The following is a 23,615-nucleotide window of genomic DNA, read 5'->3' on the forward strand; positions in this document are numbered from 1 at the left end:
CTGCATTTATCTCGTCCTACACTGTGTAATGCAAGGTCACAGAGTGGTCGTGTCCAACTGTTTGGCACCTTTGCCTACGGACCAGTCTATCCAGCTGCAGCGACTGAACAGTGAAGGGTGGGCACTGGACATCTAATCCTGATACGTCACTTGCAGGGGATTCAGAAAGCAGAAACCTGCCCCTGCTCATAGACGTCACCACCACCACCACCACCACAACTAAAGAGGCTGGAGCAGGCGACTGTACCTCGGTGGCTGACACATATAGCCCTGCGCACGCCGATCACCAGGAGAAGGGGCATGCCATATTGACAAACGGGGGGACGAGCCCGCCGCACCGCGAAGGAGCCCCGAGGTCTGTTGCTGCAGCTGTTCAGGAATGTCCACCGCGCAGCCCTGAAGGGGAAAATGAAGCGCAAGAGCGAGAGGAGACGAGCCGAGTCGAGGAAAAAGCGCTGTGCAGCTCCCAGCAGCTCGGAGGCGGAGCCAAACTCTGATATTTACATTGAGATAACAGGTAAGAGAGGGTCCGCACACTGAACCCCCGTCAACTTTCAGCCTAGTTGGCACGTATGTGGGGGACGCGCACAGCCGACTGCGCACGCACACGTATGCCTTTTTAAATGACCAGGGGCGTGTGAAAGTCTTTGATTTGTCCAGCTTTTTTGTCCCACTATGGCGACACCGCCTGTCCCTTTATCGCTAATGCACTGGGGTTGCGTCAACTTACCCTTGCAATCTGTGTGTGGGGGAAAAAATACGCATTAATTGTTTTATTCTAATATTTAAATTGAAGGAAATTCACAATAACTTATGATTGTCTGCACCATCCTTATTGTTTGCGATTTATATAAATCTATAGAGTAATGATGTGATGCACCACTGCTCATAAAATGTCATATTCAAACCAGTGTCAGTGCAATGTGATGTTGACTTTTATATATTTGCGTTTCCTGGTTTCTTTATAACATCGATGAGGCTCAAGTATGATAGAGGGGAGGACCGTCGAAGTCCAAATTACAAATCTGATTGGCTGACGGATCGTCCTAGCAACCGCTTGGGCAAAGATCCCGGGGCCTATCATGTGTCTCACGACGAGAACTTTAAACTGGAAGGGGCGTGGCTGGCATTGACTGACATTCGATTCCTCCAACTGCGTGGCGCCCTGATTGCCGCCCAGCCAATGGGACCCCGCGGAGAATCTCAGGGGAGGAGCCTCGCGGGGGGATCATTTTTAGCAGAGTGCGCACTTGCACACGAAACCCTCCTTTTTCCCTACCCACTTACGGCTGGTGACTTTCCGCTCTTTGAAAACAAAAGTCAAGCTCGAGAAGTTTTTTGTTTTTTATTATTATTATTATTTCTTCTTCCTCACAGCGCTATGGTTTTAAAATAACCGCTTTTAACTCGCCTTTTAAAACCTCCAATCACCGCATTCGTGCAATTTTGTTTTTCTCCTTGGCATGCGCGAATCCTCGTGAAGAGAAATTCACGTCGCACGTTTCTCTGCAAAAAAAAAAAAAAAAACCTCATCATGTTTAAAAGTGTTAGCAAGACGACCGCAGACGATGTGTCGCCGAGATGCGTTGAGTTCATCAAAGGTAAGTTTTGCAGAAAAATACTTAAAATGAGTTGTTGACGAAAAGAGGTGGGAGGGGGGGTTGGTTTGCGTTAGAGTCAAGGGGATATGCGCGACAAATTCAAGTAACTGCTTCTTTATTTTATTTCCCTTTCGCCCCTCCTTCCCTCTTTCTTCCCTTCCCTCTTTCCTCCAGATCAACTCTATTTTGCCATACTCCAGCAAAAGATCAAGAGCACGACCGAGAGACACTGTTTCTGCATAGACGAAGAGCTGGCCTATGAGAAGTGAGTTGGTTTGCAGTTGGGTTTTTTTTTTTTTTTTGTGAACTTTGCCCCCTTGCCCATGCACTTCTCCCAAGTGCAATAAAAAGTCTATTTAAATGAGCCTGCAGTCAGTGTCCACACCTTAAGATATCATTTGCATCCTGCATCTAAAAGTACTCCTCTGTTTTATGTGACTACGCTGATTTTAGCTTTGATTGCAAGAGTTGAGCTCATCAATAATATTCTGGTGCAATGCTTTATGTAATAAAGAAATGGATTTATTTTTTTGCTACAAGAAGGAAGCTGCTTGCTGGTTGAGGCAAGGTAAATAAAAGAAACAAAAGCACTTTTCCGCAGCTGCATTAGCAGTTTCAAAGCTTGCAAGAGTTGTGTCAGTGGGTTGTTATTGAATAGGCCGCAGGAGAGGACAACCTTTTTTTTTTTTTTTTTTTTTTTTTTAGTTTTATGCCATTAGTCCAAAAATAAATCTTTGCATCTTTTTTTGTCCTGTTCCGATTGACCCGCTCCGGCATTAAAAAAAAAAAAAAATGTTTCCAAATATAGTCTTTGCTCCGTCAGTGATTTCACTGTGTCGGTGTGAGGTAGCTGATTCTATCTAGTGAAAGCTCCCCAGGGACAAGGCTGGTTGCATAAATAGCCACTCTGACACACTCCTTTTTTTTTTTTTCTTTCTTTCTTTGTTTCTCCCTCTCCCTCTCTCTCTCTCTCAGCTTCTATGCGGACTTTGGTCCCCTTAACCTGGCCATGTTTTATCGCTTCTGTTGCAAGCTGACGAAGAAGCTCAAGGTAAAGTAAAGCGCCTCTCTTAATTACACTTCCTGGAAGAGAGAATGGGGGGAGAGAAAATGTCAGGTCAATCAATATCTATTTATACCTGCAGTAGATGGACAAAGTAAAATAGTTTTTTTTTTTTTTCTTTTTTTGCACGCAACTTGACTGTTTTACTGCTTAATTTATGCCCCTTCTAGTCAGCACTGTGCCTCTTTGTCTGGGCAGTTTTGTCTTTATTTGTATGTAATTTGATCTCTAAAGCCTCGTGGGCATTGATTTGGGCAGCTGATGTTTGCACACAGGTGATTAACTGTATTATATGGTGATATTTCAGCCTCAGTCTGAGCCTCACTCCTCCACCGTACCGTGTTGCATTTTTGCAATAACGTCAGTCTATCTTTCATTATCGCCGGAAGGGATCTCTAAGAGGAAAAATCATTTTGTTTTGTTTAGGAAGTTGCGTTTTAATTTAGCAGTGTCCGCTATCTTACCATCAGAGCTTTTCAAATGAAGGAAACCTTTTTAACAGAAATCTATAGTCGTTTCATGCTGTTCTTAATGTTTTTGCACAGTCCATTACACTCTCTAGGAAGAAGATCATATTCTATACCTGTGGAGATCAGAAGAAACAAGCCAATGCTGCCTACTTAATAGGCGCATATGCAGTAAGTAGCACGTATTTTAAATACAGCTTGTGAACTTTAATTCAACCTAACATTATTCTGATTGCCCGACTGAAATTGAATCCGCCTGTAATACAAGACGAGCTGATTGATTGCTTGTTTTTTTTTTTTTCATAAGGTCATGCATCTAAATATGACGCCAGAGGACGCCTACAGTCTGCTGGTGTCAAGGAATTCCACATATATACCATTCAGGTAATGGTTCAACAACACAGTTTGTACAGCATGTTATGTTGGCACAGACGAACGTAAGCTGTACAGCGTGTACTGATCTCGTTAAGTACTGCAGTGTTGTCCTGTGTGCAGTATAGTCTGAAGAGTTAACGAATGCTTTAATGAAATGTGTGCAGATAAAGACCATGAATGTGTTTTTATGTTTTGCAGAGATGCTTCATTTGGAACCTGCATGTACAATCTGAACATCCTCGACTGCCTCCGCGGGGTTCACAAAGTATGCGATCATCTAAAGCCTAATTTATTTTTATGTCCTGTGCTGCCGTGCTCCTAATCAAGTTATTTCCCTTTCAACCGCCCGTTAGGCTCTGCAGTACGGCTGGCTCGACTTCTCCAACTTTGACGTGGAGGAGTACGAGCACTATGAGAGAGCAGAAAATGGAGACTTGAACTGGATCATTCCAGGGAAGTTCCTTGCTTTCAGCGGGCCTCATCCGAAGAGCAAAATCGAGAACGGTAACCGCAGTGCATTAAAGGAATTTCCCTTACGTCGTTTTAGCGTTCTCTGAACTCACCAGACCGGTTTCCTCCTTGGCTTAAGGTTACCCTCTGCATGCTCCTGAGGCCTACATCCCGTACTTCAGGAAGCACAACATCACCACCGTCATCAGGCTCAACAAGAAGATGTATGACGCTCGGCGCTTTACGGACTCCGGCTTTGAACACCATGACCTGTTCTTTGTGGACGGGAGTACACCGAATGACTCCATCGTCAGGAAGTTCCTCAACATCTGTGAGAATGCAGAAGGGGCCATCGCTGTCCACTGCAAAGGTAAGATATCCTTAAGCTTGTCGCTATGTTGGCTCTGCTCAGTATGCTGTTAAATGCAGAAACTAATGTCCTACTGCTTTTGTTTTAGCTGGTCTGGGGAGGACTGGTACTCTGATTGGCTGCTACATGATGAAGCATTACAGCCTCACTGCAGCAGAGGCCATTGCATGGATACGGATCTGCCGACCAGGGTCCGTCATTGGGCCTCAGCAGAACTTCGTTGAAGAGTAGGTGTTTGCTTAAATGGGGTTTTTAAAATGTTACTGTACTGTTAAACGATCTCAAATTAAACAAGCACCGGCTAGAGTTAAATTCTGCAGCCTTTGTCTGTTACAAACTTGCCTAATCAGGTCTACGTTGGCATGATTTGATCAGGTTTGACTGTATCATAGAGTTTTCACGTGTGGGCAAGTTTTTAAAATATTAATTGTAACTGGGTGGGTTGTGGCTTTATCGAGGAAAAACAAGTTAATTTTGTGGTTTGCTGAAATCCCAGGAAGCAGAATAGTCTGTGGGCAGAAGGAGATGTTTTCCGGGAGAAGATGCTAAATGAGCGAGAGAACGGAAAGATGGCCGTGACCAGGATCCTGTCTGGGGTGGATGACATAACCATCAACGGGAGCAACAAAAACAGGGCATCCAAGAAAGAGGAAATGGAACTGGTGAGTCTGAAGTGGCCCGCCAAGTCGCAGCCCAAGGACATGAGCGCTTTGTGTGTTCAATGCTCTGTCTCTGTTTCGCAGTACAACGATGAAGAGGAGAGGAACGGCCTCACTCAGGGTGATAAACTCCGGGCCCTGAAGAGCAAGAGGCAGGCCCGATCGTCTACAGGCTCGTTATCGTAAGTATCCAGGCGGTCTGCAAGCCTCATCATGCATCACACCAGCGTGTTGTACAACTGTCAGATGAGTGGTTTCCTCCTTTTGTGAGTCTCTCGGATCACTACACGTGAACAGAGTTGTTTTTTCAAATCATAAGTAACAAATGACCAGGACCGCATAGGATATTTATGTTACATTTATCACTTCTTTTAGTGAGCCCTCTTTGTGTGTATAGTCAGGATGGTCAGCTGTCCTCTTGAGTCAGGCATGCCTAACCTGTTAGGGTGTTGACCTTTATGCACACCATGCAGTTATATCCTAATATTATTAATATATGGAGTAATAAATAAATAAGGAGCATGGCAGTATTCATCTTTTTTTTTTCCCCCTTTGGGGTATTTGAATGAAATGCTGCCAGATGTAGACGAGTAATTATGATGAATAAGTCAAGGAAATTGGCAGCTCAGATATTAAGACAGAGTAAATGTTGTTTGGAGGGCTGGATTTAGTTATTTGATACGCACTTTTACCGAAAAGGGAAAAAACGTTCGAGTGCTGCATGTAGAAAGGCACAGTGGGACTTTAAAGCTATAATCTTTGAGATTGTTTTCCTGCAGGATTGATCATCGGTATCTTTGCATCTTAAAAATAAATCTGAGATCAAGGGAAAACATTCCTAAGCCAAATCGGTATAGAGCTTGCTAGTCACTGGGTTCTCATGTCACAGTGTCCAGTTGAGGGAATTTGGCTTTTCATTTAGTGAGTGGGAAACTTTTTATCACATTGCTGTAGAGAATTCAAGTAGCTAGAGTGTTGACACAGTTCAGGACTTTCTAGGAAGACAGGAGGTCGCACTTTGAATCTAAACTGATTTCAAGCCACGGGGCAGTGAAGGCAAAGACGTACAGTCGCTGGAAAACCGATGCTGCACACTTGATGTGAGAGCATATAATGGACACTGTGTGTGTACTTGCAGCTTGACAGTTGTTAATCCTGAAATTGGCTGATCTTGGAAATGTCAAACACATGAGAAACTTCAAATACTTTAAACAAAACCGCAATTAAATGAAAAAAAAAAAAATACCATGGCACGTTGACATAATTTTGTTTCTGGTACGTTTTGTGTGTGCGACACAGCTGGACATCTTATATGTGACTAGCTAGCTCTATGGAAGCCTTGTGAGGAGCTAAAGCGCTAATGCTAACACTCTACCGATCAGGAAGAATCTCAAGTATTCTTAATTGCTTCCATGTTTCTCCGTCTACAGTACCCCTCTTTTGAGTCCACGTCAATCAGTCAAGCTCTGGTAGGGTGTCAGCATGGCTGAGGATGGTTGACCGGCCTCTGCCAATGTACCCATGCGGCTTTGGCTTTTTGTTGTCCCATGTCAGGCAGGTGGTAGCGTTCTGCTGCAGCCTCATGGGCACGGTGTGGCCGATGTGTTGCCTGCCGTTCAAAAGATAGAAGCAGAGAGAGAGAGAGAGAAAGAAAGAGGCAAAGAAAGAGTGGGGGAGAGGAAAAACAGAGAGAGGAAGTGAGGTTTTGTATGATGGAGGTAAGTGCACGTCACTTCCTTTTTAGCCGACACCCTCTTCCTATAGACATGGTTGCTATGCCAGTGAATGGTATGGCTAAACGGTATGGCTGACATGAAGTTGTTCTTTTTCTCTTTTTTGTTTATTTTTTTTTTATTTTGTTTGGATGACTATGGTGTGAAGTGGATATGCACTTAGTGGATGCATTACGTTTACATGCCTTTCATTGTCTGCCTCATGGACACACTGAGCTGTTCTGCTTTGATATCAGGGCATATCCGAGATATCCTCTGAGTGAAAATAAACCTCTCGAGCTGAGCCCACTGTACCGGTTAACAACAGCACCAATTATTCAACTAATCGCAGCTTTGAATCAGAGCTGGATTAGTTGAATTAAATGTTTTAGTGCTTGGCTTACACTACTGACTTTGCAAGAAAACTAGCAGGGGAAACTTTGGCCTTCGGTCTCCTCTGCAATGAGCACGTCCTTGATAAAGCAGCTGACAACCATTTTAGCTGCAGGTTATTTTTTTTAATATTGCCAGTAGCTCTTTGGTATTAAATTGATCTGTGACTGAGGTGTTGTGCGAGTTTAATTTGCGGCTTTGGGATATATTGTCGTTCATTCCGACTTTAAAGGATTACAAAACACCACATGTGACGTTCTAGCCAGTTGGGAGATGGGGAGTTGAGGCAGGAGGAAGATTTGCTTGCACTTCAGGCCGTGCGCTGTATGTGTTGCTACACAAACGTCTTTCCAGCTGAACTTCACCATCTGGCTCCACTGTTTATTTTATTATGCAACACTGAAGTGCATGTTGGAGTCCCAGGGGCTCGGATTAGAAAAACGGTTATCAAAACTTTTCTTCATCCTCTCTGCCTTTTTCATGCATGGCAACAGGCATGGAAACCCCTGGACATGCACGCCCGCACACGCCTCTTGTTCAATCTGTGTTTGTGTCTAACATATAATTAATGTTGGGCCGGGATCATTGTCAATTGCCCGTTGTTGTTTTTTTCCATGGCTTTTGAGACTGGATCAGTGTACATTTATCATCTGAGCTTTGTGTACTCCTTCAGGTTTCTGTCTCTGTCAGGGTCTTCGGAAACGGTTTGTTTCCGTGGAACTAAATACGACAGTAGATAATTAAGGCATATATCAACTGATATTAGTGTCAGATTTTTTTGTTAACTCTAAATAGCCTGCCCTGCGTCATACTTATTTCTCAGCATTGTCAATAATGCTTTGTATCATAGATAATCCAAATTCTGCTTCGTCTTTCTACATTGTTCACGTTCTGTATACGAGACAGACTGCTGACACATCAGAGCAAGTGAAGAATAAAAACTTGCCGTCTGACACTGCTGGATACACGGCTCTATGAAAGGTGTTTCATCTAATCCAGTCCCGGTGGAAAAGCAGAACATCAGAGGCTTTGTGTCCTGCCCAGACGTCTCTTGTCTCTCCTTCCTTTATTTCCCCTTTTTTTCCATTTGCTCTTGTTGTTGGATTTGTCCTCCTTTCAGATGGCTGGTAGCCATGCTGCTCTCCTCCCTGTGTAGCCTTGCCCTGTGGTGGATTGTGTATGGCTTCCCTTCTTCCATCCTGCATTTCTGTATAGACGGGTTAGGATTTCAATGAGTTCTGCCGCCCGTCAGCCCCCCAAAAACCCGCCCTGCCCCCCCTTCTGGAGCTCTAACTGAGAATGCTGTAAGTGAGCCCCTGGTCTCTTTTTCAATTCCCAAATTCCCAATCAGAAATTTGTTCAAAATCATCCTCTTGTCACTTTGTTCTTTCTGTAAATGCAGTAAACGTAAAGCCGATGAGCAGAGCCTTTTTATTTTTTTATTTTTTTTTAAGATCAGCAACATCAGAGGCTCCTGCCATGTCATCGTTTTCTATACGTGATTATTTTTTGTCATTCCCATCATCTTTTCATGCTTTACTGATTACTGTGTGGACTGGAAATGTAAACCTTGCCAGACAGTTAAGCCATCTTGATCAAAAATGGAAAAGTCCCTTGAAGTTCTTTAGCACCACCACGTGGCTATTTCTGGTACTTGGCTTTACTAATCCTACCTGGCTGTTGAATGCTATTATGATCTACACAAATCTAAAGCTATCCCATTTATTGTCAAATTCCTCTTGCCCATTTCCATGAAATCTTCTCCTCTTCTGCCTCCACTCCGTCGTGTCTCTCAGTGTGGCGAATGTTCAAATTTGTTTTACCAACACGCTGCTTTGTTTTCACAGACAAGAGGAGAATAAGATACACACCCGGTCATCATCACAGTCCCTGAGGTAATGCGTGCGGCATGCAAATCTACACGCCGACATAAAACATGCCTCGGCTAATGAATGACATTTGTTTCCTCTGCAGCAGGGTCATCTTGCAGGCCAGCGTTCAGAGTTGCAAGAGCGGCGTCAGCCCCTTGGCTCTGTCTGACCACTCGGACAGCAGGAAGAGAACCAGAACCTCACTGCCAGCCAACGGCATAAGAGGAAGGTCGGTAGCCAGATTTGCACTAAAAGGGTCAATATTGCACACACAGATACACATCACAAGTTTTTGTTTTATTGCTGAAAGCTTTCTAAGAAGCTTGAGTGTAAATAATAGTCTTGAGTCGTTTGTTACATAATTGAGAACAGTGTTGTGTTGATACAGAGATGAATACATGTGTTTTGACGTGTTTATGTGGCACTGACACATACAGTTGAAAAGCAACCAAGACGCTATAGCCACTCATGGAGTAAATTAACAGCTTCCCTTCTCTCTGCCAGCTCCCTGTGCCACACCAGACTGGTCAGGTCCCTAGGCAACTTGCATGTCGCTGCTGGCGACAGAGACCCAATGTGTTGTGAGCCGTGTGGCAGCCATAGAGACACGGCCAGTGTCACACCCAACACAGGCACTCTCATCAACTTAAACATGGCACAGGTCCACCTGCAGGCAAGCTCCCTCAGACACACTCAGAAAGCCATGTTGGAGACTTGGGCTGCATTTGCACACAAAATGTTTTGGTTCTGTCTTTTTTTTTTTTTTTTGTAAATGATACGTAGATCTCTGCTGTGTTTGTCCAAACTGGGAAGAGCTAAGTTTGAAAAACAAACTCTTTCTGATTTTGGCAGCCATTGGATGATCCGTAGAGCAAAGAGAAAAACTGGCTCCTTGGTGCTTGTGTAAATCCAGCCAAAACCCAGAGGCTCATCACACACTCTCTTTCTCCTTTTAACGTTCACGACAGTGGTTCTGGTGTAGACACTTAATGTGCTTAGGCTGGGCTGCATCAGCAGTTTAATAAAACACAACTGGTTTGTCAACAATTTATTTTAATTTGGTTTAGATCTTACAGCGGCATCGGTTGCGGTCTGAATAAGAATAAAGAACTGCTTTCAGAGAACAAATTACTTTCCTTTTTATCAGCTATGAAAAATATTGGCTCAATCATGCTTCAGTCATTAAGTTACATTGATTGAAATAAAAATAATTGATTTGGTGCTGATAGTGTAACCCAGCCTAAATTCTTTAATCAGATGTTGTACTAACATAACAAGCCTGACATTGTCCAGGACTAATGTAGTAAATCTGACCCTGCTCATGTACCACTGTCAGGACGCCGTTTAACTCTGCTGCTTCCTCCAGCATCTTTCCTTGCATGTTCTCTAAGAACAGTGTATATTTCAGACTATGACTGGCTATAGCTTCTCTGGACTCTGCTGCTCACCATGTGATCTGTCGCCACCGCTCTAAAGCGTCTGCATCCTTTACTGGTGCTAACCTGTAATATTTATCTCCCTTCACTTTCACATTTCTTTCATGCAACAGGCGCACAGTCTCCAGAAGGCGTAAAGCTCGCAGCTCTTTGCAATCAGTTAGACTTTCCAGGCTATGGTATCTGTCTCTACTTTTCTTTCTTACATTTACTGTTTATTAAATGGTATTAAAAGCATACAATAATTTCTGTTAATGTTTTTTTTCTTTTACAGTCACTCCATACCCAAAGCTAGAGCTCCTCTACTGCGGTGAGCCTGTGGATCTGGAAACTGAGGATGTCCCACTTCTATACACCTTGTACTAGTCTTTCAGTATTTTTTAATTTTGAGGGGGGGGAAACGGGGATAGAACAAACTTTAACCAATGTGATGTGGCACGGAAATCATTTTAGATTTGATTACAAGTTATTTTACCCGTAAGGCACTTTGGTTTTTATATATTTTTTTTTTTAAATCGCTGCATCATGTAACAGTTTTATTCATTGCCTGGTTGTTTACCTACTTATCGAAGCATGCAGTAGCAGACGTCAGACTGGCATGTGAATGTCTGAGTCAAAGAAATTCCCTCCGAAATGAGCACTGTGCAACATATATTCTGGTTTGTAAACTGGAAGGATTCACGATTAGATTTGTTGATGGAACTTTCCAGATGTTTGGAATAGAAACTGCTCTTGGCCTCTTCACTTTGAAGGGCACATAGGTAGGTTTTTTTTTCCCTTGAATGTAGTTGAAATATCAAAAATGAGTCTATAGGGAAGAATTCCATCACAATATACAGTACTGTGCACATGTATTCCTCCATTCTCGGTGTCTGGCTTGTCATTTACTGTACTTGTCACGCTTTCAGCTCCTGTATTTCAAGACTGTAAATATAACATTTGATATACTCAGTTTGTATTTTGTAAATATTTTGTACTCCGTTAGAATCATTCTATGGTCCTAATGGGGCCTCGTGTTCATAATCCTCTAAAGACATTTGCTTGAAGCATATCTTTTTAAATAAATGTACTCCCCGATACGCACGCGAGTCCTTGTCCTGTATTCTAATACTAAGATGCCTTTAACATAGTACTGTGTCACAGAAAGACACTTGGCTGAACAGTTGGGTTATTAACTAGAAATCCAAATGATTTGTTTTAGTTGAAATGGCCTTCAAAACCGATAAACTTGCAAAAGCGTTTATTTGAACAGTGCTTTCAGTGCAATGAACCCAAAACCTCAAGAACAGCAGAAACATGACTGAGCACATTTTGTAGCAGGAGGTGAATGAGGTGTGAATTTATCTTCCACCTGACAGTGCTGGAAAGTCTTCAGGGTCATCTATGTTAGGCGCCAGGACATCATCCTAATTGGAAAACAACATTAATCCTTGATTATAATTGTGCTTTTACCAAATTCTTAAACAGTCCCTTTGGGAAAATATAAGCTCAAATGGTGGACGCATGTCATACAGACATCGAATTATCTCCTTTGTATCAACTGAGAACTTACCCTCTCCAGCATGGGTTTGGAGACTCTCTCTGGGCGACTACTTGGACCACCTCGTGCTCCCCTTCCTCGGCCACCGCGATTGGGACGTCCGAGACTCCCGAAGTTGATGTCCAAGAGGGAGGTGATATCATTCACAGACTTGCGAAGGAAGTTCCCATCATCTTCTATATCCTCTATGGTTGCCTTGACGTTCTGATCATGAGAAGCAATAGAGAACCCAAAACGTACTTGGACAATTGAAATAATCACAGCCCCGTTCCAGTGTTAAGCAAAGGCGTCTTCTTAGTGGCATTTTGTGAAAAGTAAGTAAAATATCAACTCTACAAGCTGAATCACTTTAGCAAGCCTTCGCACTACACTGGTCTGCAATACCACATAATACAGCCAGAAAAAAAAAATTCCAACCTGGGTCACACGACAACATGGATCATGTTCTCTTCATTCTCACCTCCACGTGCTTGGACTGGTGGATGACCTTGGCTTTTGAGGGAATCTTTTCCTCTCCTTTGCGGATGTTGAACTCTGCTTTGGGGCGACTCGTCTCCTGCAGGGCTTTCCACTCATCCAGGGTCATCTCCACAGCAACCTGGACCACCATCTCTGCATCCTCCTCATCTGCTTCTCTATAATATTAATAAATAATAAAATGCTACATCTGTCAGAACATATTCTACATTTCCCCACTGACCATGAAATAAAAGCTTGTTAGCAGATGAAAATACATTTCATTTTAATTTTGTTGGGATCAAGGTGATTCATTAAATGTATATTTGTTGTATCATAATACACAAAATTAGCAATTTTCACAAACATTTAAACTTTAAAACAAACGTTTAACATTTTTGGTGCATTTCATTCCTTTTTTCAGTTCATGGAAACAATTTTTCTTTCTGTGTGACAGATGTCAGTCTTTGCAGGTGAACCAGATGTGGCTTTGGCGTTGTCTTTATTACTAATATCACTCACCGATTCAGACCCTCTTCCTCCACAGGTCCTTGGGGCTCCTCAGATTTGACTGGAGCATCGGTTTTCACCTCCATCAATTCACTTTACAAAGACAGAGCCAAACGGTAACACGTCTCTATTGTACTGATGTTTAAAAGTTTCCATATCTATATTAATGAAGGGTGACGTACCTCGAAGCTTCGTTAACACAGCCCCAGTTCCAAGGTCCTCTGCCTCCTCTCTTTTCCTCAGGAGAGATACCTCTATAACAATTACATTTCAATTGACTGATGATTTATTATAAAACGGTTGGTATATCATTATTTGAAAAATGGAAAAAAAAAATTACACTTTTTAATTAGGATGGTTACAGGAGTAAAAAGGCTTACGTTCCATTGTGTCGATCATATTCCCTTTTGCCTCTCAGATTGAAGTTGTCCTGGTTTCTTGTGAATCCTCCACCTCTTGATCCTCTCCTACCTCTGAATCCACCTCTGCCCCTGGACTCGGTGTCTGCATCATAATAAGGTCTGGCAACCAATGAGATTAAGACTCAGTCCCTGTATTTCAAACCCCACTGGTGGGACGGTTGTTATAGACAGGTGACATTACATTATCAACATTTGCTGTACATGAGTATGGTTTAGGCTAAAAAAGAAAACAATGGCTAGCATGTGTTTTAATAGGTTACTAGACCAAAACTGCACAACTTTCCTTTAGCTACAGCTTATGAGGATACATACTTTGGGGCAGGAAATTCTGGTGTGTTCTCCTCTCGGTTGATCCTACGCTGCACAGCAGAAGCTCTCTTCATGCCCCTCTGGGCCTCCTCTCTGTCTTCTCTGCTCTCAATCGCTGATGTAGAGCGTGCATGCTGCTGCTGCTGCTGTGGCGGCTGCTGTGGCGGCTGCTGCTGCTTACGGACTGTGTGCCCAAAGTGAAGTAGTCATTGTCATTTGACAATATCAATCTGCGAGACCACTAATTTGTTAACAAGTAGTGCAATGCCTGGTGCACGACTCTTCACTGCAGCTAAAACCAGGTACCACGTGCAAAGTTGACCAGTCCATCAGACACTGGTTCAGCCATTTTGCATATGTCTTATATTTTATAAAAGCGTATATTGTCATTTTGTTTAGTTTTTTGCCATCATTTTCTCCGTTAGCACCCTCTGACACAAGAATTTGACATCATAGTCAACAAAAAAGTGCATCTTTATACACTAAGGGGTAGCTCATGTGACCATAAAAACTCAAAACACTCTCAAATATTGATGATTTTCAATCTAAAAAAGGAAAATGTTTTTGCAGATTTATTTCAAGACTCGTCTTGAAGTGATTCATCGATTTAAACAAAACCAGTGGGGTGTAATATGTATCCAGACAAACCCCACACAGAACAGTGGGGCAACAAAAAGCTACCTGGAAACCCCACGCTGACAGCATGCACATGTGCCCTGCAGCCTCGCTGACCTTGCATCATTAGCAGCTGACAAAGCCGAGGCAAACGGGTCAGTCTTGGCTGGAGTAGCCAGTCTAGAAAATAACAGCGGCTGCTAGAACCGGGTGGAGGTAACGCAGACGAGCCTTTAGCTTACCTGGAAACGGTTCTTGAACATCAGACCCGGCTCGGACGCGCCTCTCCTTCTGGGATTCTTTCTGACCAGGTTTTTTCTGCTTGCCTTTCTTCTCCTCCTCGTCCTGCTTCTTCTTCTTCTTTTTCTCCTTCTCCGTTTGCACTTCGCCGATCAAGTCGAAAGGATCCGCCTCGTCATCCAGGAGATCCCCGAACCGGTTTGCCACAACGCACCCGTATGCGTCCGGCAACATTTTAGCCTGTGTGTGTGATGAACAGACAAGGGGAGGGGGGGAGAAAGAAAAAAAAGTTCAAATGCTGGTTCCCTCCTCAAGATGAGAACACATATCGTGTAAAAGCTAAATAGCAAAGTCAGAAACCGAGACAGCACCGTTTTCCGCGACAGCTACAAGAGAAAATAGCTGCGGGTGATACTCTAATGCCCCAGTGAACATCCAACAAAACGCACGCAGGAGTTTGTCGCCACTTTTAAATGTTTGCAGGTGTGGAGAGCAGCGACACCACGCCTCTGTGCTCATCACTAATCAATATTCATTGCATGGGCTTCTTGGCACAAGGCCCCGGTCAGAGAGCTACTGCTGCTGGTGGTGGTGGTGGTGGTGGAGGAGGATTATATTATTGCTTAGTCAGATTGTGCCACTCAAATTGGCATAGCGACTGAAGGCAAAGGGGAAATGTATTTATAATGAAAAAAGAAACTTTGACAAATAAATATATAAGATTCAAGGGATACCCCTGTCAATTTATGAGCTAAATAAACGTTTGTTGCTATTTTAAAACTAACCCTACACCAATGCTAACGTAAACTATATTAGCCTAGCCATTATTTTTTTTTTTCAAAATGGTTGGTCATTAAAGATTAAAAAAACCATTAAAAGCTGAAACAAATATCTCAAGTTTGTCCATTAACTTTAAATATTGGGTGAATATTGGTGTTTTACATGAACTGAGACACAATTTTAAACGATTTTATTGTTAGCCACATAGCTTACAGCCGATGGCAGTTAGCCATAACGGTTAGGGGTTAATAAATTATTTCTGTTTTACAGAAACAAAAATATACACACAGGTTAAATTGATATAATCATACAGTTAGCTTAAACTGAATTAATACAATTTAAAAGCTCAATGGCAACCTAGCGTAGTGGTCTCCGTCACTCTTATTTGTATTCTTTGACAGTCAGGTTAGCTAGCTTGTCTTAGCTAGCTCGTCTATAGCTAGCTCGTCTTAGCTAGCTCGTCTTAGCTAGCAGGCTAAGTCGTTACCCCATAAATTCAGTCGCAAAGCTAATTTCTATTTTTATTTTTCCAACTGTACATCAGTGAAGTGTTGTTTATGTTTATATTCTCTTCTAATTTATGGTACCTGTAGCTGAAAGTGGCTCTTCATATCCTGGGAGAGTAGTAGAAATGTTAACACCTTGCAGCAAAACTTGACAAACCAAAGCAGGTGTGCCAGTTTTCTATTTTTTCTATTAAAGGGCCAGAGGCATCCTTAATTTAAATAAATGAATAAATATTTTTTTTGTGTGTCCTGATGCCCCTTACTTTCTTATTCTTATTCTTATTCTTATTATTGTTCACTACAGTGGTAGTGGCAACTCCAGTTCAAGAGAGAAAAGGATGGATGGATCCTTTCTGTGCTTTCCTTGGTGATGGTCTATTCACGAGTAGCTCCCTTGAAACCTCTCTCCTTACCCCCATGTGGAATTATCTGCAGCCCTAACAGGATCCCAGCGGGCTCTCTTGATTCAAACAGAGGTAACACTCCCTCTCCGTCAGACTTCACTGTAGTCCTGAGTGGGCTAGAGTCATAATCATGCCGTTATAATTTCTTTTGTGGCCAACAGAACTGTAGAAATAATCAAACTTACCTCACGCTAGTTGATGGAGTTATGTAAACTCAAATCAACACCCAGAAGCTGTCATGAACTAATCAGCCAAGAGAGATGACATAATGGCAATCATTCCTCTTCCTGCCTGCTTCTCTGTGCACAGGGAAGGAGTCTATAGCAGGGGAGGTTATGTGAGTGTGTACTGCTCATGCAAAAAGAATCCTGAAAACTTTAACCTTTTTGGATGCATTGAAATGTGAGCTTACTTTCTAGCTTTTGTTATTTTCCCTATTTGTATTTGACTTGATATATGTATACTCTTTGTGCAGAAAAGTCATCCAAACTCACGTTCTGTCATACTGTTTAACTGTCTTTAGTGATTGCAGAGAATGGTGAAGACTGCTGAGAGGATCACCAGGATTCCTCTCCCATCTCCACAGAGCTCCCTCCATCACTAAGGACCCCGCCCACCTCCAACACGGACTGTTCACACTCCTACCCTCAGGACGGAGGTACAGGAGTGTGAAATGTAGGACCTGGAGACTGAAGAAGACCTTCTTCTCCTCTACTCAGACTCCTCCAACAACTGACTGTCTAGAATCATAGACTAAAATCATGGACTACTTTATGCCATACAATGCACTGTTCACTTTTTCAGCTTCTGTTTACATTTTTCAGTTCATTGTTTACATTTGCACTAGTTATTTTATATTTTTGTATTATATGTATCTTTTATATTCTATTTCTAAGTTTTTTTTTATATTACTAGATATTTGGGTGGATGGCAAAATAAGAATTTCATTGTACAGGGAAACATGTTTCTACACTGTGCACATGACTCTTTGAAGTTTACCTTGGATGTCTGCACACCAGCCAGTATTTACCATTATATAACAGAACAACACTATTTGATTTATAATCAACGTGCAGATACATTAATCAGTATTTCTGTTAATGCAGTCGTATATTAACTATATATATACCCCTCAGATATCATGCAACAATCTGAGGGATATTCCATTAAAGTATCCATATTTTCATTCACTTTATGCACAGCTTGCACTAAACTGTGCACGTCTGAATTGACACAACTAAATAATTTACATGGTTTCACATGGAACCTCAGCATCTTCCCTCCCTGGACCAATATAAGATAAATTATCAGCTGAAATGTATAAAACAACCATTGTTATACACATATCCACGTATTCTAGCAATGAAATTAAAGTAGTTCAAAGTTGCAAACCTGAGCTCTCACTTGCTGAATGAATCAGTTATTTTATATGATGAAACTTAGCATCATCTATTGGTAAGAATAGAAACTACAATTCTAACGTGTCAGTCTTGTAGAACTCTCAGTTTATATTTCTGGAGTGAAGAGTGCAATACAAGTTTACGGATCACAAGAGATCAGGTTAAACTGGAAGTTTCAGTTATACATGTCAGGCTGAACTAAATCTAAGTGCACAGAATTCACATTAACTTCTCAAAACACAAAATAAATCGTTTTCAGTCTGACACACAGTTGTTTTTATTTTTTACTCAGCACAGTTTTTAACGAGACAGTGTAGAGGCATGACTTATAAATCATCATTAAACATAGCACCATTTGCATTCAAGACATGTATATCATAATCGGACTGGTGTGCCTTCTGTTTTTAGCACACAAGACCAGGGCATCCATGTGTCAAATGCACTCTGGAGTGCAGCAGGATATATTTAGATATATTCTTTTTTAGTTGACTGGAGATATGGGTTGACAACTTGTATATACAGGCGGTGAGTGACAGCAACGGGACAGGCCGATTTTACAGTGTAAACTTTATGGGACAGGCACAAAAAGATAAACAAAAAGGCTTGTCTTGGAACATCTCATAGGACAGTAGACTGTATATATTATGATATATAATAGTTGTTACATGTACAACGTTTTACAGAATAGATGATATACAGTTACATGGTGTATTAAATTAATTTAACACAAAACAATCAAATAAGACTAAATCTCTTTTACCATTTCTCTCTAACAGAACACCCTTTGTTCAAGTACTTCCGCCCTAACGTGATTACGTAATTTTGGCGCCTCGGAGCTATCGTTTCCTTTCCCTTTAAAACGACCAAAAAAAAAAAAAAAAAAAAAAAAAGAAGAAATGTAATAACATAAACAGATTCTCCCGCGCGGGAAAGAGCCATCTGCTCGCCTGCAATGTACAATTAACCGCCCTTTGCTGTGATTGGACACGCCATGCCATCTGCTCGTCTCCATTGGCCACCCTGGATGTCAATTTGCCAGAGCGCGCATCAAGTGTTTAAATTTCATTGGATAAAAAACAGTCTAGCCCTTCCACAAGAGGCAGCTGCCTATTGGTTTGAGGGGAAGCTAGGTAGAGCTATGTTTCTGCTTCCATTGGTGACTTCTGACACGTGGTACTGGATCCTTGCAGGCCATTGGTCGGTAGCTTGCACTGCTCAGGCGCGATTTCTAGCGCGGCACAACGTTGGGCGCACACAGGTCAGTTCAGACGACCTGCTGCGACACGGAGGAAACTTACCACCATCCCCTTAACTGACTTTTGGATACTTTGTAGCGAAAAGCGGACCCGACTTTTTCCTTCTGCTCATCTTTGGAAATGAAGGAAATATTCACCCCGGATTGAAACGGCGAACTGTTTAGAATACTTCTTCATTCATTTAAAAACAGCCAGTTACTTTTTTTTGTTTGCTTTTGCGACTATCACCGGCATTTTTGACATGGCCGATAGCAAGCAACAGCACGTTATTTTCTGCAACGATTCGCCCAAACGGGTTTTGGTGTCGGTCATCAAAACCACCCCGATCAAGCCCAGGAAAGTGGAGGCGCTGACGCCGACAAGCCCCGGTTTCAGCGACTTCATGGTCTACCCGTGGAAGTGGGGCGAAAACGCCCACAATGTGACCCTGAGCCCGGGCTCAGTGAGCGGGGCTGCGTCCCCTACCGGGACACAGACGGCCAGGGAAGCGGACACTTCTCTGTCACCGGACCAGCTCAAGGTAGAGAGCTTTTATAAACACATATGTATCCTTATGCTACTGCTAACAACAAGAAACGCTGCACAGACAGTATAATGTAGACTGAGTATAATGTAAAGGCTTTGGTCATTCTATATAGTTTGAGGTTGTTGACAACACTTATAACAATGCTTATAACTTATAACGACATCCATATTTGTAACTACCAGTAATATCTTAAGTCTAGAAAGATGGAGCGCGTGCATGCTGGTGTTAACAACTTTTAAAGTCCCAGCTCTTGTCCTCAGTGGAGATTTTGTCCAGTCTAAACCCAAACGGCATAATTTTTTAAAGATGAGACTTAGTATAGAAGTATAGAAGTTTAGTTTAGGCTAGACACAGCCCTAATGTGGCCAAGATGGAGAGTCATTTAAAAAAAAAAAAAAAAAAAAACGCCCGCGCATTAGGGTGTGCCTTGGTGGATTTTAAACCCCAGCTACTTCCTGGTTCTGCAGCATCTGCTCATACGTGACGTCTAGTCGCGCGCCAAAAATGTAACCGGATGTGAATGAGTTACAATGAACGAACGTGCATGCTGTTACAATGTAACACGTGAGCGCTTCCTAAGGAATCAGTATTAGCTTTATGTTGCATCGTATAAAAAAACAAAACAACTGCTGAAAGCACTGCGTAATGAACATTATAATAGAGTTGTATTATATAAGACGTGCAATATGTAGCAGATTTATAAAAATATGAAAACTGCTTGTAATCATTCTGCATATTGTTTTTTTATTTCTGCATCGACTTGTGGTTGCTGATCACTGAGAAAGAGCACTTAAGATGTTAACGTGGCCAGTGTAATAATTCAGTGTGTCCCTGCTGGTAGGATGGTATTCGCAGAGGCCGGCCACGGGCTGACACAGTCCGGGAGCTCATAAGTGAGGGGGAGACCTCGTCCAGCCGCATCCGCTGCAACATCTGCAACCGAGTGTTTCCCAGAGAGAAGTCTCTCCAGGCCCACAAGAGGACACACACAGGTGAGAGAGACTGCTAGATACTGTAGGGTATCCCTCCATTTTATATATAGCTGTAATCATGCTTTACCTACCATTCTGAATTTAAAAGTTGTGACTTTACTTTTAACCAAACTGTTCCCCTATTTCACAACAGGAGAAAGGCCCTATCTGTGTGACTACCCGAATTGTGGGAAGGCGTTTGTCCAGAGCGGTCAGCTGAAGACGCACCAGCGGCTGCACACTGGAGAAAAACCATTTGTCTGCTCGGATAAAGGTGGGCAAGTGTGGTGTTTAGTCTGTGCAGTTTAGGTAGTAAACTAATGTTGTGGTAAAAAAATAATTATGAACTTTCACTTTTAAGTCCCTTTTAGGTACTTTCCAAGGGAAACATGAAATGTGTTTCAGTTAGTGTGACTAACTGTACCTTTAAGTAGCTCAGTTCTATTTGAAGCATTTGGAAAGTACCCAAGACAGAAATGTGGCAGAGTACCAATGTATGGCCTGAAAATCAAGTGTCGGGTCAATAACAAGACTTGTTTACTTTTATTATACCTCGTGTATTGCTGTTTTTTTGTAATAGTAGTAAACCACAGATTATCATTCACACGACAGGTGGTTTATTTCATTTGTTGATTCCTGTTGTTTTTCTCTGCAGGCTGTGGAAATCGCTTCACACATGCTAACCGTCACTGCCCCAAGCATCCTTTCTCCCGCCTGAAGAGGGAGGAACCAAAGGAGGGCCAGGGGAAGGCTCAGTCAGTGGACAACAAGGCTGTTGCCGAGTGGCTGGCCAAGTAAGTGAATACGATTTGGCGCATACTCGGCAGAAGTCAAATACATTAAATGTCAGATGTTAACATGCTCTTTATCCTTGCAGGTACTGGCGAACCCGCGAGCAACGGGCTCCTACAACCACCAAGGTGAAGCCACAGGGCAAGGCGAGCGCAGAGGACCAAGAGCAGCAGGATCCCATGGAGTTTCTCCAGTCCGACGAAGAAAACGGGGAAGAAGAGGAGACCATGGAGGAGGAGAAGGGCCCCCAGGGAGGTGCGGCAAAGCGCCGCCTTCAGGAGCAGCGGGAGCGTCTCCACGGCGCTCTGGCACTCATCGAGCTGGCCAACAACCTGTCTCCCTGAATACCCACCCACCTCCTAACCCTGGACTCCCATGCAACCCCGCTCCCCTCCCCCTCGTATCTCCAAACCCAATCCGCCTTCCTGTCATTAGTGCTGTCACTATATATTGTTCATAATCGCAGATCTACAACTAGTTTAGTTTATTCTATCAAGTTGCGTAACCAGGCTTTGAGAAGGAGCTGAATTGGCCTCAGATCAATGTTATGCGCAGAATCATCTATCCGATCCCCAACACGCGGCACCAGGAAGGCACAAGCTAAAGCACCTTATTCTGCATCCATTTTATCCTTTTAGGCTGCTATAAATGTAGATTTGACTATATGAAGAATGTCTTTCTTTCCTCTTGTCTTCTAAAGGCAAGGAAAGAATACCTATTATGTTTTTATTTGTTTTGCACTTTGGTAACGAGTATATTTTGAGTATAAGAGAGTGTGTATGACTGATGTATATATGGATAAAGCTCAGATGGACAGGATGATACAGGGTGCGGTCAAACATAGGAAATGTTGAGTTCCAACTGTCAAATGGCCTCTCACCGTGTTTCCAGGTTTCATCTCCGGCACTATAAGCACAGCTCTGCCGCCATTGATGACAATAGGGGCGGTTGAAATGGACTGAGAAAGATTCAGAAATAGTTTTTAGCCTCACTGGTACAACTTAAAGTTTATTTAAGAGGTGGCGAGCAAAGGTGGATGAGAGGAGACAGACGTCAGGGGAGCTGGACAAGTCTGACACATGACATGGGTCATTTTTATTTTGTTTGTTTGTTTTATTTGCGAATGAGAAGTGATCATTGCAAGCCTAATCCAGAGTTCTCATGAGAAACGTTTACATCTTTGCCACTTGTCTAGATTCGCCTGGTAGTACTAGACAGGCACAGGGCTATCTACTACAGCCTTCTATATACTGTCTTCCGGATTCGATTTAATTCATATTGTACAATGTTTAAAGCTGCAGCCTACTTTTTAGGACAGGACATATTTCCATTTTCATTGTGGTTTCGTTACAAGTGTGTAGGACGAAAGTTTTCCAGTGAGTCGGGAGATGCACGGACGTCGGTCACCTTTTATATTAAAAGATGGCCGACCAGCATCATGTGGCATAGTGTGCGTATGTGTGTGTGTGGCGATTCGGTCATCTCACTTCAAAGTTTTAAGTTATGAGATATTTATATTTTAGTTTTCTTGTGGATTTTGTCCACGTGTCAGAGTGCTGGGATAAAAGGGAAATATTGTGATGGAAAAAATATGTATCCCAAGTTTGTAAAACATTACAAATAACTTCAGAATATGTCACATTTTGATTGAGCACTTACACCCCATATTAAAGTCTTGGATTAAGCTTGCAATGCACTGAAGATAAGATTTATTGTAGGTGTCCAGGAAAAATGGCATCTGGTTTTTTGTGAACTGATTTGTGTAGTGCTGGGTGTGTTTTTTTTTTCCTCCCCTTTCTCTCTTTTTAGTTTTTTTTTTTTTTAAGCAACACTACATCTTCAACACTGTAAGAAGCCCCTCATTGCTGGCCTTCCCTCTGGCTGTTTTGGGGGAAACCACCTCAAAACCTGTCACACTAGTTGTGGTGTTTGAATCCGAACAACAAATTTCCCTGACCAAGTTTACCGTAAAACTGGAAGGCAAAAAAAAAAGAAAGAAGAAAAACGTTGATAATCAAAAAACCAAATTATTTTTTTGTACCCAATTATAGCGTAGTATTTGGAAGCTTTTTTTATTATTTTTTTAACCCTTCGTCTGTTTTGTGTTAAGAAAATTTATTGCATTTAATATATACACGTAGTGTTCGTTAGAATATTGAGTGCGCACAATTTACAAGAGAGCTTTGAAGTTTTAATTTTAGTTTCAGTTCTCCCCTCTGCTAACATCATCCAACCATTTTCATATTTGAGTGTATAGAGTGATCCTGCTTGCTTGGTAGACATTTTATTACACATTTTTAAAAAAAAGATTTCTCTGACAGGCTGTCCACACTGTTATATCATTGTTGCTCTTCAATAAACATTCACTGAACCTGACCCAGAACTTTTGGGCTCTCCTCTTGTCGATTCATTCATGGTATAAAAGTGGAATTAACTATCCAAGGGAATCAGTTAACTGACTTTACATCCACAAAAACAGGAGTGTCGAAGC

General features: G+C 42.3%; 3 protein-coding genes across 10 annotated transcripts; 2 read left to right on the forward strand and 1 right to left on the reverse strand.

Annotated features, from left to right (window-relative positions):
* The first annotated feature begins 239 nt into the window (after positions 1–239).
* On the forward strand, positions 240–10,891 carry cdc14b (cell division cycle 14B). 8 transcript variants are annotated; one of them, XM_084551969.1, is made up of 16 exons: positions 244–517; positions 1,776–1,866; positions 2,577–2,652; positions 3,210–3,302; positions 3,439–3,515; positions 3,705–3,771; positions 3,860–4,010; positions 4,096–4,326; positions 4,415–4,553; positions 4,823–4,988; positions 5,070–5,167; positions 8,938–8,985; positions 9,068–9,190; positions 9,466–9,634; positions 10,511–10,576; positions 10,672–10,891. In XM_084551969.1, the coding sequence occupies exons 1-15, from the start codon at positions 409–411 to the stop codon at positions 10,532–10,534; spliced, it is 1,662 nt and encodes a 553-aa protein (XP_084408095.1). In that variant the 5' UTR covers positions 244–408; the 3' UTR covers positions 10,535–10,576; positions 10,672–10,891. The 8 variants fall into 8 exon arrangements, with proteins under 8 accessions (XP_084408097.1, XP_084408093.1, XP_084408096.1 ...); XM_084551968.1 differs by having other exon boundaries at positions 245–517; positions 9,065–9,190; XM_084551972.1 differs by lacking the exon at positions 244–517 and adding an exon at positions 1,274–1,601 and having other exon boundaries at positions 9,065–9,190.
* Positions 10,892–11,622: 731 nt separating this feature from the next.
* LOC311493353 (intracellular hyaluronan-binding protein 4-like) lies at positions 11,623–14,726 on the reverse strand. The gene is made up of 8 exons (XM_084551974.1): positions 14,492–14,726; positions 13,638–13,818; positions 13,284–13,424; positions 13,086–13,157; positions 12,916–12,996; positions 12,398–12,572; positions 11,950–12,141; positions 11,623–11,803 (listed from the first exon to the last, which is right to left on the reverse strand). The coding sequence occupies exons 1-8, from the start codon at positions 14,721–14,723 to the stop codon at positions 11,738–11,740; spliced, it is 1,140 nt and encodes a 379-aa protein (XP_084408100.1). The 5' UTR covers positions 14,724–14,726; the 3' UTR covers positions 11,623–11,737.
* A 3,988-nt stretch (positions 14,727–18,714) lies between these two features.
* On the forward strand, positions 18,715–21,468 carry znf367 (zinc finger protein 367; the record flags this gene model as incomplete). Its single annotated transcript, XM_084550710.1, has 5 exons — positions 18,715–19,355; positions 20,203–20,353; positions 20,487–20,606; positions 20,988–21,126; positions 21,210–21,468. The coding sequence occupies exons 1-5, from the start codon at positions 19,077–19,079 to the stop codon at positions 21,466–21,468; spliced, it is 948 nt and encodes a 315-aa protein (XP_084406836.1). The 5' UTR covers positions 18,715–19,076.
* Positions 21,469–23,615: the final 2,147 nt, after the last annotated feature.

The sequence above is a fragment of the Chelon labrosus genome (genome assembly GCF_963514085.1).
Source record: "Chelon labrosus genome assembly, chromosome: 9".
Taxonomy (NCBI): domain Eukaryota; kingdom Metazoa; phylum Chordata; class Actinopteri; order Mugiliformes; family Mugilidae; genus Chelon; species Chelon labrosus.